This window comes from Hyaena hyaena, unplaced genomic scaffold (assembly GCF_003009895.1).
Source record: "Hyaena hyaena isolate Hyena2069 unplaced genomic scaffold, ASM300989v1 scaffold_1325, whole genome shotgun sequence".
Taxonomy (NCBI): Eukaryota; Metazoa; Chordata; class Mammalia; order Carnivora; family Hyaenidae; genus Hyaena; species Hyaena hyaena.
The window spans coordinates 369,089-387,207 of record NW_024081960.1 but is presented as its reverse complement, the minus strand read 5'-3'; the positions used below and the strand labels follow the sequence as shown (position 1 = coordinate 387,207).

Genomic DNA, 18,119 nt, shown 5'->3' with positions numbered 1-18,119 from the left:
TGATATGAATATAATATAAAATGAGACCCACCACGTTTAAGTATTGTGCTGGAATCCCTTGATGCTTTAGCCTCTCACTTGACTCCAGGAGGGAAATTGAACTGCCAGTATCTGAAGTTCTCTTCCTTCTTAAAGTACAGAATCATCCCCTTCAGATGCCCAGTTTTGTCATATCTTTGTACAAACACCTGTGTGCTTTTTGTACTTTTTGTATGTTGTGCTTCTCCTGTGGTATATTTCATATTTCATCTTCAAATAAACTGACTTTTTACCACATATAAAATAATTTAAAGCAGAAACTTTGTATCATCTTATAAACGGGAGAACGGTTACTGCATGTCAAACCAAAAAATGTAAAACATACATTGAGGACAAAAATAAGCTATATCCTCAGTCTGTTCAACTTTGCCTCTGTACAAATATTAAATCAGATGTTTAGGTAAATGGAACCATGAAGACTAATAAAACAATACTTAGATTGTTGCCACATGAAATACACCTAATTGATTTTAAGGAAGTCATTTTGACACCAGAAAAAAATTGGGCTTCCGAATATTACTCCTTGAACAAAAATTTTGCTAAAATAGTATTTGTCTCTTCTTTTGTTGTCATATATAATCTTTTGCCTCCTTTTTTGTAATAGGAACAACTGCACTTTATTTATTTCTTCTTATGCACCCTTCCATCATCAGCAATCTTCCCAGCCCCAAAACATTTGAAGAAGTTCAATTCTTTAACGGCAACAACTACCACAAGGGAATTGATTGGTAAGGAAAATAACAAAAAATAAACTCCATTATTAACAAATGCTCAATCACAGCAGAGCAATTATAGATGTATGCATGGCATCTACATAATTACAGCATAAATTTATTATGCTCAATTCAACCATAGTGAATTAGAAATTAATTTATAACAACGATATGTTTAATCAGTGTTGCCTATAATTTGATTTGGACAGTGCAATAATGATAATATTTTTCTGGTAAATTAATATGATTGCATAAAGAACATTATGGGATATTTTTGTCAGAATTATTCATAAGGATATTTAAAATTCTGCTTAAGCATATTATTATTTTACTGTGCCTGGAATTTTTTTAACTAAATACATAATCTGTCTTCACAAATGATGCTTAAGGAAACAAATAAATAAGTTGTTTTATTTCCTACTCTGTGACATGTATCTTCATTAACCACATAGACTGTAGAATGTTGTATTATAATATAAGCTGATATTTGTCATGCAAATAATAACAGAGCATTTCCAAAACCATATTAATGCTATTTACACATATGCATAAAAGGAATATTACTTTGCATTTAATAAATTATGAAAAATTTTTAAATCACAATATTTTCCCTAAACTGAAATAGAATAAACCTGATATTACAACTGATCTTTACTCTGGAGCTTTATCTTAGCTTTATTACAGTTTTTAAGAAAATACGGCTCTAATTCCAATTTCCAGTTATATGAGACAACTTTCCCCCTAGGAAAATGCCCCTACATGCATACCTTGGCAGTGTGTAACTTTATGTCGACACCATACATGAACCTGGTCTCAACAAGAGGCCTGTTGCGTTGAGACCAAGCTAGGGTCAGAGTGGGGGAGGGGCAATGCCAGGGAGAAGTTCTGGTACCCACTCTGCACCTAGGATATCACTGTTCTACCTTCCTTTTAAAAAACTAAATGAATTTTGGAAGTGCATGCAAGTTACTAAAAGCAGAACAGCAATTTTCACTTATCTGTGAGCTCAAATGGAACACAAATTGTTAAGCAGGAATATAGATGAGACTTTTCACCACTTCACATTTGGGAAACATAATAACAAATGTCAAAGAGGAAAATAAGTGTCTTATATGAATTCTTAATTGCTCTCATTATTTATTTCTAGAACATTTGAGGATTAGAGAAGTGATGAGCTGTAAGGAGGATTACACACATAATTAAAGCCTTGCACTGAGTTAACCTCTGAACATATTGATTCCATAATCTACACACAGAGGAATGTTCCAACAGCATATGGAGGAGTGAACCTACTGAGGCACCACAGGATCAACTGGCAGGAAATATCCTCTTAATTACTCTAGATAGACTATAATGTGTTCACATTGCTACACATACTACAAATTATGCAAAAGTTAAAAAGGAGAAGAGCAGCTATGCCTTAATCTGTTTAGGATTTTATAGCTATTCTGATTTACACATCTTCCTCTCTTGTGCACTTTCATCCGAAATTAAAAATTTGAATTCAAGTTTGCAAACATGCAATTACTATTTTAAAATATTCACCAGGCAATATTGTGTAATTTGCTGTTTGCCAAGGGTAAACTTAATATTTCAGGATTTGACTTTTGATAACACAGAATATCAACCCAAATCTAAAGGATGTTTCCTCCGTTCTTAAGAAACTAACAATAGAACTCCCTTATGACCCAGCAATAGCACTGCTAGGAATTTACCCAAGGGATACAGAAATGCTGAGGCATAGGAGCACATGTACCCCAATGTTCATAGCAGCACTCTCCACAATAGCTAAAACATGGAAAGAGCCTAAGTGTCCATCAACAGATGAATGGATCAAGAAGATGTGGTTTATCTATACCATGGAATACTACATGGCAATGAGAAACAATGAAATCTGGCCATGTGTAGCAACATGGATGGACCTTGAGGGTGTGATGCTGAGCGAAATAAGTCAGGCAGAGAAGGACAAATATCATATGTTTGCACGTATAGGAGGATTAGGAGGAACTTGACGGAGGAACAAGCGGGAGAAGAAGGGCGGAAATGGTGGGGGAAAGGGAGAGAGGCAAACCATGAGAGACTCTTGAATGCTGACAAAAACTGAGGACTGATGGATGTGGGGGGGAGGGGGGGATGGGCATGGAGGAGGGCACTTTGGGGATGAGCACTGAGTGTTATGTAGAAACTAATTTGACAATAAACTATTTGTAAAAAAAATAAATAAAAAAAAAAAAAAAAAAAAAAGAATCTACCTATTTCTGGCACATGGGTGGTTTAGTTGGTTAAGTGTGGGATTCTTAATATCTGGCTTAGGGCTCAGCTCACGATCTCCCAGTGATGAGCATGGAACCTGCTTGAGATTCTCTCTCTCCCTCTTTCTCTGCTTCTCTCTTTCTCTCTCTCTCAAAATAAATAAATAAACTTTTAAAAATCCACCTATTTCATCTCACTCCTTCCCCTAATAGTTCATTAGGACAATAGTATTTCAGGTTGTTTTCAACTATTATAACAAATTTCAAAATTTCAACTATTGTAACACTAATAATTAGAAACCAATATAAATGAATGTAAATATGTTCAATTATTTCATATCCATTGCATGTTAAAAAAAAAACTTAGAACTCAAATTAATGAATTATCTTTCTCTGCCTTCAGGTATATGGACTTTTTCCCTACTCCATCCAACATTACAAGTGACTTTCTATTTGAAAAGAGTGCTAATTACTTCCATTCAGAAGAAGCTCCCAAGAGAGCTGCATCTCTGGTCCCCAAAGCCAAGATCATCACCATCCTCATCGACCCTTCAGACAGGGCATATTCTTGGTACCAGGTATGAAGCAGTAAAAAATACTATTATAAATATTTGGCCAGAACTTAAATGTAAGCAATAATGAGTACCAAAATAAAGTTAGATGATCAGATGTACTAAATTGGTCAAGTGTTATAGAACTAAACACACAGAAAAAAATAAAGAATGGAAAAGAAAAGAAGAAAAACAAATTGTAAGAAATAAAAGTTGTATACTTAATTCATGTCAAGTCAGGCAAGGAATTTCAGGCATAAAGTAATAGAAAGCATACATCAGAGAATTAATTGATTGGATAACATAAACATGTAAAATATTAGTCTATCACAACTAACAAAATTAAAAATACATATCTAGGTAGAGCAACTTTAATAATACATGGCAAATGGTTTAGTGCCCTTAATTTGTAAAAAAAAAAAAAAAAAAAAGTTTCTGTAAATTGGTGAAAATAAAAAAGTATAATACCTCAGTAGAAAAATGAGCAAACAAACAGAATGCATAGATAGACATTTCATATCACAAATACACACAAATGCAACTGCTCAACTATTTCTATGGAAAATGATCAACTCAATTAGGAATCAACAAAATATAAATAAAAATGATACTTTTTTTGAATATCATCTCAACAGAAACTGTAATGTTTGTTCATCCTCCTGGCAAGGCTGTGATGGTGAAGATATTCAAACATTCCTATAGGAGGGTGTAGGTGGAGGTCCTTTCTAAAAACTAATTTGGTGATAATTATCAAAATAGCTTTGTGAAGTTTCTTTCGTGTTATGGATCCTCTTCTAGAATGAATCATAAAGAAAGTTTCAAAGGGGTGGACAAATATTTATCCTTTTATATATTGCAGCACTATTCACACAATAAAGACAAAGAAAGGAAACATAAATACCCAACAATATAGATCTGTGTCACACTGAAAGGCAGTATTCTGCAACTACATTTAACAATGGTTCTAATCAGTAGAAAATGAGTTGAAACATTGTGTCCATTTTAAGATGTGGCTACATATTAATCAAATAATCACAAAGGTATATAATTAGAAGTTTTGAATGCTGTGTGAGAAAATGTTTATGGTGCTGAGAGAGCATTTGCTTGAGAAATAAACTTTCGATTTAAAACTGAACAATGATTCAGTATAAACCGAGTGGGGGTAGAACGGAAGCATATTTATAGAACTAAGGAAACTCAGTGTGACTAGAGAGCCAAACCTGAGGTGGGGATCTATGGAAGATGAATCTGAGATGTACACAGGGGCTGGGACCCTCAGGTGGGGGGACCACATGAACGCTATTCTTCAAGTAACTGAAAGCCTTTGAGAAGTTAAGACGGTGTATGACCACCAGATTTCTTTTAGAAAACAGACTATCTGCTATTTGAAGAATGGAGTGGAGTGGAAAAGAAGACTATTCAGGGAAATCGAATAGAAGCTGGTGCAATAGTCCTGCTGAGAAATGAGGTAGCATTGACAGAGAGTAAGTAGAAACTGAGTGAAGTATAAAGTCTTAAGAGATGGTAGGGATTAAAATCAATAGAACCTGGTGAGAAAACAGTGTCAGGTGAATCAAATTCCCGATGTGGGCAACTGGATGCTGAGTATATATTCCCCCCAAAATAGAAGCACTGAAGAAGGATACAGGACTGGTTGGGGGGGGTTTGCTAACGTTGTGGCACAAATGGTGATCATGAAGTATGGAATCACTGTTGTACTGAAAGGAACAGTAGAATTAGCTAGCAGGCACCCTGGGGAGAGTCTGAGCTTGAGACAGAAATTTGTGAATCAGAGGCCAAAAAAAGAGCCATCAGAGTGGTAAAATTGCATAAGGAAAGAGTTTAGAGAAGAAAAGTATAGAGAAGATGAGGCAGCCCAAGAGATAAGAGAATACAGCCAGAAGAATAGAAGAAAGAAATCCAGGAATGTGGTGACATTGGTTCAAGGGAGCACAGACTACCAAATGGAGGAGGTGACAAGAGTGTCAAACAGCTGCTAAGAAATTAGACAACAAGGCCTGAATTATTTTCACGGAGTTGAAAGACATGTAGGGAAGGGGAACATTTAGCAACAGAATGAAAAGAGCAAAATCAGATGGATTTGGTGAAGGAAAGTCTAAGTAGGAAGTAGAAATAGAAATGTGATTTCAAAGGGGAAAAATCAAGACACATGCTTGTTACGGAGAAGGTAAAGCAGTTTCAAGGAAACTGTCCGCTATGGTGATAACAACGTGATTTATGGGGAGTTTCCAAAAAAGGAGAGATGTGTAAACCTGGGGAGAAACCTGGCATCAGTCCTGTCAGGATTCTGAGGTGCCAGGAAGGGATGTATAGGAAATAGCTTAGATGAGAAGGAAGGACTCCATTTGTAAACTTCACTTTTCTTCTGTGGAGACCCTCTGGCAGCTGCTAGACTCTATGGGTCCCTTTCCAGAAATAATTTTTCAATTTATTAATTAATTTATTGAGAAAGGGAGAGAGAACACAAGCACAGGAGGGTCAGAGAGAGAGAGAGAGAAGAGAGAGAGAAAGAGAGAGAAAATCCCAAGCAGGCTCCATGCTGTCAACAGAGTCCAATGCAGGGCTTGAAGTCACAAACGGTGAGACCATGACCTGAGCCAAAATCAAGAGTCAGATGCTTAACTGACTGAGTCATCCAGGCACCCAGAAATATGCTTTAAAAGCATAAAACTACATAGAATTACATAGAATTAAGTTTCCTGAAATATAATTGTCAAAGTAATTTTTAAATCAGTAGCAAATATTTACTTATTAAACAGTTCAATGATAAGGTCTAATGTTGAGACTAATTCCCCTGTAATGTTGAAGCAGGATGAGCATAAACAACGGTTTGATGTATCTGCAACAATGGGATCTAAAAATAACCCATTTTTATCGGTAGTAAATTCATAGGCAAATTAAGTGCAAAATTTCATTTACAAGTTACTAAAAATAAAGAGACTTTTTTTTTCTCAGAATCAAGTTCACAGACTCTGAATTACATCAGTGGGCCTCTGGCTAAGAATCCTTCCATTTCTGGGGCACCTCGGTGGCTTAGTTTGTTAAGCGTCTGACTCTCGGTTTTGGATCAGGCTATGATGTCACAGTTTGTTGTGTATCTGTATGTTTAATGCATATGTAAATTAATGCTCAAATAAACAAGCCTAACAGGGAATGTTTAAAAACACACAAGTAATTTTTCTGTGTTAATTTCTTATTTATTTACTTTTTACCCATTCTATATTTTTTTATTCATTCTTTTTTCTTGACTTTCCTCACTAGAATATGGCCAAGTACAAGGAATAATGGACAAGGAATCATAACCCAAGTGTACATTGGGATTTCATGTGGTTGGGGATCCAAGCTGAACACTGGGATTGGTAGCAAGATCTAGTTATGATTAGATTCCATGAGTCACCGTTTCCTTCAAGACACAAAAACGTGTCTTTCTCACTTTATGAAAATTCATATTGCAGTGCAAGATAAACTTACTTTTTTCAAAATGGTGACAAAAACATGAAAATATGAAGCCTTAATTAAAAATTTTGCATACAAGTCCTTGGGGAAAAATGTTACACATTCTCCAAGCAGAAACCATGGAGCATTTTTATATGAATCTTTTTTTTACATGGATTTAACTATTTAAATAAATGAGAATCTGTGCCTGCTTCTTCAAATAAATGCATTGAACATACACCCTTGAAAGGAATTATGTTTTCTGATATTTTTATTGCCATATTGCTAAGAGTAGGGTCCCCAGACCGCTCCACATTTCAAAAGAATGCAGCCTATTACTGAGCTAGTCCTGTCTATTCAGTAATACTGTAAATCCAAAGCTCAGCAGGTGTAATTCAGAAACTCCTACAAATGTCACCTGCCACTGTAATTTCCACCCCGCATCTTTATAATGGGCCTCACAGAGAAGCTATAGTGAGATTCTTTTCCCCATAAAATATGTTCCTTTGTGACTTCTGGTCATATTTCTAAGCTAATCTTCTTAGTTGCTGAATATAAAGAAAAGTTGGTGTTAAACTTTTATTTTATTTTAACTTTATTTCTGAGAGAGAGAGAGAGAGAGTGTGAGCAGGGGAGGGTCAGAGAGAGAGGGAGATACAGAATCTGAAACAGACTCCAGGCTCTGAGCTAGCTGTCAGCACAGAGCCCGACGTGGCGCTTGAACCCATGAACCATGAGATCATGACCTGAGCCGAAGTCAGACACTTAACCGACTGAGCACCCAGGCACCCCAATGTGTTAAACTTTCATAATTCGATATAGGGCAGGTTAAGTACAGCTCCATATTATCACTGTTTAAAATAGAAATTTTAGCATTAACATATTATATGCACGTAGTATTTTTTTATTTCCTTATTCATAGTATATAGTTTCTATACATTATATCAATTCCATGTATTATGTAGTCTCAGAGTACTCAGCACAATGTGTATACATATAAGAATGTCAATAAATGTACAATAATGAGAGGACTTCAGAAGTCTTGTTTCACCAATCGACCACTTACTGATTACTGTTTAGTCACTTCTTAATCATCTTTACTTTTGAAATGACTGTTCTTTCTCACATAGATGATGTGCTGCCACACAAATGTATCAAATCGTAATACACTCTTATGCTCATCCTGCAGCTGATTTTCTTTATGTTAAACTTTTAATGTCTTGCAAAGTCCATTCATCCATTCCCTCAATTCATCCACTTCCATTCAAACCTAAGGAAAAAAGTTCAGTTTCTATGCTTATTTTTTCTACTTCTAAAAATCTCTCTTAGTACATTTTAGTTTAAAATTTTAACCATTAAAAAAGAAACCATCATCTTTCATTCAGAACTAATCACTTATAGGTCTGGCTTCCACAGCAAATAATTTGTACCTCTAGTCAAATATATGACTTTATTACACTCTGTTAATCTCTTGTCTCCCATATAAAATTTTTATCTTTGAAGATAGAAATGACATTTTGCTTATATCTTTTTATCTCCAGAATCAATTGCAGTTCTTTGCTCTGGTAAGGAGCTTTGTGAGCGCTTAGGAAATTGTATTGACTGCTAAGTTCATCTCTCATTGTATTGGGCTTTTGAGCTTGACTAATGATAGTTTGATATGAAAGATGGGGAGGATTTGGTACTGAAAAGTAGGAGTGAAGCAGTACTTGGAAATGAGCAGGGTTGGGCAGAAACTGTTGGGAGAGCAACAGGAAAGGATGTGGGGCAGCATCAATATCCTTGTGACACCTCCACAAGCATTAGGAATAGACATCTGCTTTCTCTGTACTCATAGCATCTGCCACACAGGGGTCTTGGGAAAAAGGGGTCCTGCAGCTACTACTGCAGGAGTAGCTGTGATAAAACAATGAGCAAAGTAAAGTGTAAGCCTACTCTTGCCAATCTCAATCTCTTTTCCTTGGGCTTGATTTATCTAGCCCCTGACATCTATTCACTTTTAATCAGACCCGTCAAAGACAATCCTATACTGTGTCTCTTGCCTTGCACCTAAACATTTTAGACACGAAGACGACCACAGATGTATGTACATATGCTGAAAGCCTGAGTTTTAATATATGCATTCTTCCTCTTATTTTTTCATTCTAAAATTAATTTTACCATTTTTCATTACTCTTTGGAAATAAAATACACACACACATATACATACATCAAACACACACGCACACATACCCGTGCAGGCATAAAGAAAATTAATTTTACAATGGACTTTCTTGTTAAAGCACCATCGATCACATGAAGATCCAGCTGCCCTGAGATTTAATTTCTATGAAGTTATTACAACCGGACACTGGGCCCCATCAGACCTGAAAGCTTTGCAAAGGAGGTGCCTTGTACCTGGATGGTATGCAGTCCACATCGAAAGATGGCTAACTTACTTTGCTACTTCTCAGGTAAGGTCCTAGAATTAATTTCTTCTGTTAATTATATTTTGGCTGTATTGCATTTGACAAACAGAAAGTAAGAAATAACATTGCCACAGATAAAAATTTATAATGAGACAATCATATCTAAAGAAGATTTGTGGATTTTCATATTTTTTAAAATGTTTATTTACTTTGAGAGAGAGAGCAAGAGCAAGCAGGGGAAGGACAGAGAGAGAGAGGGAGAGAGAGAATCCCAAGTAGGCTCTGTGCTGTCAGTGCAGAGCCTGACACAGGGCTCGATCTCACAATGTGTGAGATCGTGAACTGAGTCAAAATCAAGAGCTGGATACTTAACCGACTGAGCTACCCAAGAGGCCCAATTTTTATACTGTTTATGTCAATAATAGTATTAAAATGTTAAGTGGCTGTGAAACATACTCTTGGGATCTTCTTTTAGATAGTAGCTGGTCTCAAAGTGCAAAGTCATCATATGGAAGACATCACGGGTTTCATAGGCAATAACTCAACTACTAGTAGAACAGCTAGTTAGACAATACCTTTATGGAATACCATGTGCAGATACTCTGACATCTGTCCTGTAGGACTCTTATAAGGAAAGAAGGTCATGCATTAGACTGTCAAAATGGAAAATGCTGTAACAACTCCAGGAATGTGGGATAGAACATGAGGTAAGGATTTGAAGAAAGCATATTGCTTATATTCTTTACTCCAGATCAGGTCACAACTAAAACCTCAGTTCTCTGTCGTTGGTTACAAGGAGAATAGATGAGTAATTTTTATCTATATGTCACTTCTAAGGCCTTTACTCCAAGGTTAGCTCATGGGATCCTGTAGGCTGGATAATTTTCTGATTACATGACAGATGGAAAATTGAGTTTCTATTGAGCTACTAAGTCAAGAGAGTATCTACATTTCTTTCTGATTAACAATCAAGTTAGTTAAGGGTTATAAACGATGCCTATGGCAAACTTTAATTGTTGTTTATTTGGAAGGACACAAGAATAGTAAATATTAAAATGTATTCTAAGTACTACATATTTTCTTCCTATTCATGCTGACCTAATTGATTAATGTTATACCAGGTCAAGTGGGGCAGCTCAGTCTATTTAATTTAGTTTTGTTCTTCATAAAGTGACTATTTTTGACTTTATAGTTGCTAATTATTGATGGACAGCAGCTGAGATCTGACCCAGCTACTGTGATGGATGAAGTCCAGAAGTTTCTGGGAGTTACACCTCATTATAATTATTCTGAAGCACTAACGTGAGTCTATTCTCATGCTTGATTTCATTTCCATTATTTGCCATCATAAATTATACTGGTAGGTGTGTATATAGCATCATTAATACTAGATATGCCTTTATACATCATTATGCTACTCAAAAGCAGTCAAAGGAGTATCCTCATTTTTTATGTAGTGTCTTCCTTTTGAATACCACAAATATTTTGTTTTACAAAGTGTTATCCTTTAGGCATTTCATAGGTCACAAATTCCCCTCTTTGAGCATATCCCCAATGTATGTTTGGTTAAGTAAATTTTTTAGATGCCTACTCTGTGCAGAAATTGTCCTAAAAACTGAGGTTATAAAAGCAAATATATACATATGTGTATACATGTGTATATGTATATATATGTACATATACATATATGTATATAGTATCTTCCCATAAGTAATTCACAGGTTAGTAATGAAATGCTGATGGCCATTGTTAACTCTGTGAAAATGAGCAGTGTTTTGGACAGAATTGGGAAAAGGATAAATTCCTGGTTTACTTTGTATTTATTAAGCTGTGTATAACCACATATAATCACATCTAATGTTCCTGTTATCTACTGTCGCATGACAGACCATCCCCAAACCCACCAGCACATTACCAAAGCCATTTTATTATGCTCATAGATTCTCTGGGCTGGGCAATCAGACAGGACACAGTCAGAACAGCTTATCTCTGCCCATAATACCTGGGACACAGTTGGGAAGATGTGACTATTTGGGTATGAATCTAATGGCTAGGGACTGGAATCTTTGGGGGCTTCTTCAGTTTTTCAGTCATATCTCTGGCTCTTGGACTGGGAGGGCTCAAAGGTTGAGCTCAACGGGATGAGGTCTCTTTGTGCAGCATTGCTGCAGTGCAGTGGCTGTGCTCTGAGAGGGAGTGACATGTTCAAGGCAGTGTGATCCAACACAGCCATGGCCTTCTCTGACCTGGCCTCACAAGTCACACAGCATCACTTATACTTCATTTTATTGATTATAGCCAAGTCACTAAAGCCAACACAAATGCAAAGAGAGGGAAATGAGCCTCTCCCCTTGATGCAGAGAGGCAAGGGTATTCTACAGAAAAGAATATGGGAGAGGAGATATTGCTGCAGCCATCTTGGAAAAATAAAACCATATACTTGGCTAATTAAAAATGGGAGGGAGGCAAAGAAGCAAAATAACAAACAAACAAAAGCTCAAAGAAGCCAAAAAATATTTTAAAAGGGTATATACTTGACTCCTTTACAAGGCCTGACACAAAGCCTATTAAATTTTAGACAAAATTCTAACAAGCCTGATTATATAATTTCCCAGTTCACAGCAGATTAGAATCAGCAGTTAGACAATTATAGAGGGTAATGGAAGGACAGGAAAAGCAGTAATAAGATTGGGTTGTTCCTTATCCACTCAAACAACTCTAATGAAGTTTTTACCTACACTTGGAAATAATAACAATACAAGGCATGCCCCTGTTGATTAAGTAGGCAAAGCTTCCTATAACCCGTTTTACATTAATAGTTATTGATGTTTGCATGTCTTCCCATGCCTCCCTGCAGTAGTTTAGGGAATAGCTCTATCTTGTTTACTACAAATAGTTGCTTTTGGTTCAATAAACCTGTAAAATCATACTTTTCAAAAAGAGATTGCAAACAAGTACAGAATATATGGCTTTTAATATGTCTCACATCACAAAAATTAATAACTATAGTGATGTTCAGTGTAATAAAAGAAGTCATATGGCAACCAATTCATGTCCTCAGACTTGTCTAACAGTTATTTGAAAAAGACTTTGGATCTTCATTTCACAATTTCATGCCAACTAAAATACAAGCGTTATACAACTTATTCATAGAACTTAGAAAAAATAAATGTCCTTTGTTAGAGTATATACCATCATTGCAATAAGCAAAACCAGGACAGCAAAATAATATGGAGTCAAGGTTATGACAACCCTCTCAACAAGAATGACTTTCAATATGGCTCTTCTTGTTCAGGTTGTATTAAGTTCTGCCTCACAACAGCTGCTGTGGAGAGTAGGAAGAGACTGCAGCCATCTTGGGACCTCCACACACCTGAGAGCAAAGGAGATGCTCTCCGCGTGTGTATAAATGTCTTGGCTTTGTTGCCAGAACTGTATTTTACCTTAATGCAGTTAAATATTCTCATCCTGAGGCAGAAATGCTGTTTAGGGGCACAGTTATGCCGACTTCCCCATCTCATTTTGCAGAGCAGGCTGAATTGTTTTTCCTCTTGGGAAATTAATGAAAACTAGAGAAAGGACTGTGATAGGCAAGGAGCAGATTGAAAAGTCCAGGTTGGAAATGAGTCTGTCTTCCTTTTATCCATTTAACCAGTGATGTATTTAATTTTAATTGATAACATGTACTAGGACAACCTGGACTGCAAGGATCGGGTCTCTAATAATAGGATGGGCAGGGAACTGTGAAGAAAATTCCCTCTCCCCCTAAATGAGTTCACATATGTGTAGAGGCAAATTGCAGGTGCACCGGTATTATAGGAATGGGCCCAGGGCAACAAAATATTCTGCAACTAATTAACTTTACATCCCCGTCAATTATGCTTCATCTTTCTAAAACATCTGCTGAGCAACAAAAATGCAAACCTTTTCGATGTTTTATGCATGCAGCAAGTCCCATAGCAATAAATTTAAAATTTCTCTTCTTATTTGGTTTATTCTTCCATTTTTCCTATCTTGTTAGTTTTAAACAAAAGTTCTTATATATCTGAGTTTAAACAATTAGGCCACACATCCTTTCTTTTGTAACTTTGTACAGCCATGGGAGCAAAACATTAGAATTTTCTTTAAGAGTATAGGGACCTAAATTAATCTATAGATCATTTGCCTCCTACAAAAGAAATGAAAAGTTGTCTAATCTTTCACTCGCCACTTGCATAGCTTGTGCCTAATATAATATATAATTATATATAACATAATAAATTATATTTTTACAATTTCAGTTTCCTCCTTTAAAAAGTGTAAATATTTTGAACTTTAAAATCTACAGCCCTTTTCCAAATTAGAAGTTTTAATTCATGTTTATATTCACAAAAGTATACTTACATTACATTCAGTCACTTTAATATGTACCATTAAATGATTTCAAAGAAATCTGTTAATATATTTTGACAGGGAAATCATATTCATAAGTAAATAAATATTTTAAAGGTCCTGTGTATATGGGTTGTAGTTTTGATGATTGTTGATCTTTTATGCATGAGTAGGTAAATATAGAATTTCAGTTAATAATTTCAACCTAAGATTGAATTAAATATTTATGGGTCTTTTTCATTACAGTAGAAATATTAAAAAACATATAATAACATATAGTTTATTTAATCTCAATTAGACTATCAAATCAATTAGTGAATATGTGTAGAACTGAATTAAGTTAAATTGAAACAATGGACATATTAAATTTTCTCTTTCTTTTTTAATGTTTGTTTATTTTGGAGCAGAGGGAGAGAGAGAGAGTACGCAAGTGGGGAAAGGGGCGGGGCGGGGGGGGAAGAAAGAAAAATCCCAGGTAGGTTCTGAGCTGTCAGCACAGAGCCTATGCAGGGCTCTATCTCAAAAACCCTGAGATCTTGACCTGAGCCAAAATCAAGAGTTGTATGCTTAACAGACTGAGTCACCCACATGCCCCCCAAAGTGCATTTTCTTTATCCATTTGGTGAGGCCTTCTCACTCAAAATTCTGTATATAATTTATAATCATTATATTTTTATAATTATTTTTATGTTTGCTCTTTTGTAGGTTTGATCCCCAAAAGGGCTTTTGGTGTCAGCTCCTGGAAGGAGGAAAAACCAAATGTCTTGGAAAGAGCAAAGGCCGAAAATATCCACCCATGGATCCAGAGGTAATATTTTCCTAATCTCTGAAACACTCTGGTAAAACTGTGCCTACTACTGTTTCAAAATGAGTGACAATAAATTTGCTTCATGTTTCTTATCTTTCTTTTCTCTTAATGTTTTATATATTTAGAATGATAGACTGACAAAGATCAAGAATTGATAGATATTTGTAGAAATTGTTTACCATTAGGGTACAATTGAAACATAAATACTTACTGAACAATAACACTTTTCCAAAATGTGTTAAGTACTTAAATGAATTGCTCACTAAATAAATGATTTCAGATAAAATACATAAACTGTATTATTATATATTAAATGTATGTATGCAATGCCTATACCATGCATGGGTACTCAGTTAAGGAATGAAAAGTAAAGGGTTCTGATTACCAGTTACAACATGTGAGTAGGGAGGTTGCTCCAAGCCAATCAATGCTCAGACACCAGCTGTATATTTTAAAATTCAACTCATTTCTAACACTATCTCCCCAGATATAGCATAAGATCCCACAGGTTAAGGGCTCAGTTCTATAAGACTATTTCTCGCACCCCCAACTTGAGGTTCCAGGTGCAAGCCCAGGTTGTCACCTGTGCTTCTGACCAACCAGCTATAGACTGAAAATTCCAATGATTTCCTCCTTGCTACAGTGACAAAATTTGCCAGAGACTTGTTCACAAATTTGCTTTGTGTGTTTTTTGCTACATTTAATGTAGCAAAATTTGCTATAGGGACTCACAGAACTCATAGAAATATATTTACCAGGTCACCTGTTAGTTATAAAGGGATATAACTCAGGAATAATAGCCAGGTGGAAGGGATGCATAGAGCAAGGTATGGGGAAAGCCCTCCTCTGTGAATGAGCCACTCCCCCCAAATTTCCATATGTTTACCAACAGGGAAGTTCTCCAAATCCAGTCCTTTTGGGGGTTTTATTGGAGATTTCATTACATAGACACAATTGTTTAAATCATTGGCAAATGGGGATTGATTCAATCTCCAGCCCATCTTTCCCAGGAAGTCAGCAGTGTGGGACTTAAACTTCCAACCTTCTAATCACAAGGTTGGTTCTCCTGGCAACCATCCCTCATGGAGGTGGGATCTGGAAGCCACGTAGTTAACATAACAAAAGATACCTTTATTATTTCATTTAGGAAATTCCAAGGATTTTAGGAGCTTTGTGCCAGAAGAAGGGGTAAAGATATATTTTATAATGTAAGTCACAATATCAAAAGAGGATATAAGATAAAATAGTTATGAACCCGGATTTATTATAGAAGGGTAAATTAATTGTTATCATTGATTTATAATAAGATACATAAGACAATCACAAACTACAAAAGCAGGAATTTTTTTTTCTTAATAGAAGTGATAGTATGAGGAGGTAGACTAGGGTTGGGAAACCAGTTAGCAGTAGCTGAGCCAGATGTAATGAGTATCTCTCTCAAGACAAGGTGGGCAAAGGGAGGCTGAAAGTGATTCAGGTGTTACTATGGAAATAGAAGTACCAGAACTTCCTTCTTACACTATACCTGTGAAATCAGTAATTTCAAAAGGGTTTCAGAAATCACTTTAATCTGCCAAGAAGTCAGCGTAATGTTCTCACTACTTCTATAAACATCGTATCCAGAATTTGAAGTGTTTACTATCTGGTTTAAGAGAAGAAATGTAATGAAATGCCTGGTGGATGATACAAGACAAAATGTAGTTGTTTTAAGTCCATTTCTACAGTATACACAAAGTTGCCCACGGAGTTTTATGAGGAAAAAGACCCATTTGTGTTAAAATATTGGAAAGGGCTTAAGAGAGATGGCGTATCTGACCAGATGGAAAACAATGTTTGGATCATTGCTTGACTATACTGACACAGAAGTGTTCATCTCTACTATTTTATCAGAGACACAAAACAACGTTCTTTGGGTTATGAAGTAAGTGACATACAGAGAGAAAACCCAATTATAAATTGTCTGTTTCCCAGAAATAAAAGAAGACATAAACTGAGACTACTAATATATTTGAGAATTCTTTTTTAACCATTCATCCAATAAGAGCCAATCATTCCAGCTTGCCTAAGAATTTAAGAATCACAAACTTTCTTAAGTTTGTTAAATTAAAATATATTTCTTCATATAATTTTTGAAGAAAACCTCCTCTTGTCTTAAAAGCATCAACTTTTGTCCTGAACAAACATAGAAAATATTTTTGTATAGTTGCAAGTTATTTCTTTAATCGTGAACTTCAGCTTGTATGATTATTTATGTTTACGTTGTATGCTATGGCCCAATTTTACAGAAAATAACCAATTTTAAAGGAAACATATATGTTTTTTCTGGATCACTTTTGTGGATTTGGTACCACAACAGGTCCCTACTTCACTCTTCTTTAGTGTCGTTACCTCTCATCAACTTTTCTCCTTGCATAGCAATACTGCAATTAAGAAATGCCTGAATAGTATATAAACCAGAAAAGATGCACCTGGACCTACTTTTATTTTATATCTACAGCTCTGCCAAATCCTTTCAAAAAGTAATGAGTGATGTCTGAAGAAAAATACAAAGAAATGTACACTTTGTAGACACCCATATTGTAATAGAATTTCTTAAGAAATGTAGATTGCATCATTTTATTTAATGAACTAATAACTTCCTTCAAGTTGTTTGTGTTTTTGTTTTTGCTTTTTGCTTTTCAGTCTAGAACTTTCCTCTCTAATTACTACCGAGATCATAACGTGGAACTGTCCAAACTGCTGCATAGACTGGGGCAGCCTCTGCCATCCTGGCTGAGACAGGAGCTGCAGAAAGTGAGATAGCACTGGAGACAAGCACCAAGGCTGGAAGGATGCTTCCTTTTATTATTAAATAGAAAAGCAAACCCCACAACCTTTGTCCCCTTAATGCACTTGTGATTGTCAACAGACGACTGTGTGAATAAATTTTCTTCTATCTTTTTCGTAAAATGAAAATGGTTATATATGCACGCATTGGCAATTACTAGCATCCATCCCTATATGAGTTTCTGGGAAGTAATGTGGGGTTTTGTGGCATCATCCAATTTCCAGTGTGGGGACCATAACACAGCCCAGTTCCTCTGTTAACTATAAGGTTTCAGAAACTCTACATAAGACTGGGAACCCTGATTATATGCAAGTGACAAATGAGAATCTTGAGGAAAAGATAAGGACAGAGATATCTGTAAATGAAGTTAGCAGCCACCCAGTATCTGAATTAAGGGCTTACATTTTCTCTTTGCTAATTTAAAAACACGTTTGCTTTTGTGGTGAAAAGAAATTCTCTGATCCCATACTCTTACTTTGAGCAGTTATTATTTATGACAGTCAGCCCATGTATATTTTCCTCCTTTTTATGAACTTCCTTGCCTTGCTAGAGAAGTTGTGAAGTTGTAATCCCTGACTCCTCATGTTTTTTGTCTGTTTTTCTTTTGTAGGAGGAAAAGTTTCACTTCAACTGATAGTACTATTTTATCTGGCAGGGTAATTCATTCTCAGTGAATTTTGCATTACGAGTCCAA

The 18,119-nt window shown here is 35.8% G+C and overlaps 1 protein-coding gene across 1 annotated transcript in view; it reads left to right on the top strand.

Annotated features, from left to right (window-relative positions):
• LOC120225124 (bifunctional heparan sulfate N-deacetylase/N-sulfotransferase 4-like) overlaps nucleotides 1-17,453 on the top strand; it is a gene marked incomplete at its 5' end in the record, with an annotated part of 36,165 nt that extends 18,712 nt beyond the window's left edge. The window contains 7 exon segments of the mRNA XM_039223352.1: nucleotides 644-767; nucleotides 3,408-3,582; nucleotides 9,294-9,464; nucleotides 10,612-10,721; nucleotides 14,496-14,598; nucleotides 17,281-17,344; nucleotides 17,347-17,453. Coding sequence (XP_039079283.1) covers nucleotides 644-767; nucleotides 3,408-3,582; nucleotides 9,294-9,464; nucleotides 10,612-10,721; nucleotides 14,496-14,598; nucleotides 17,281-17,344; nucleotides 17,347-17,453 — 854 coding nt within the window.
• Nucleotides 17,454-18,119: the final 666 nt, after the last annotated feature.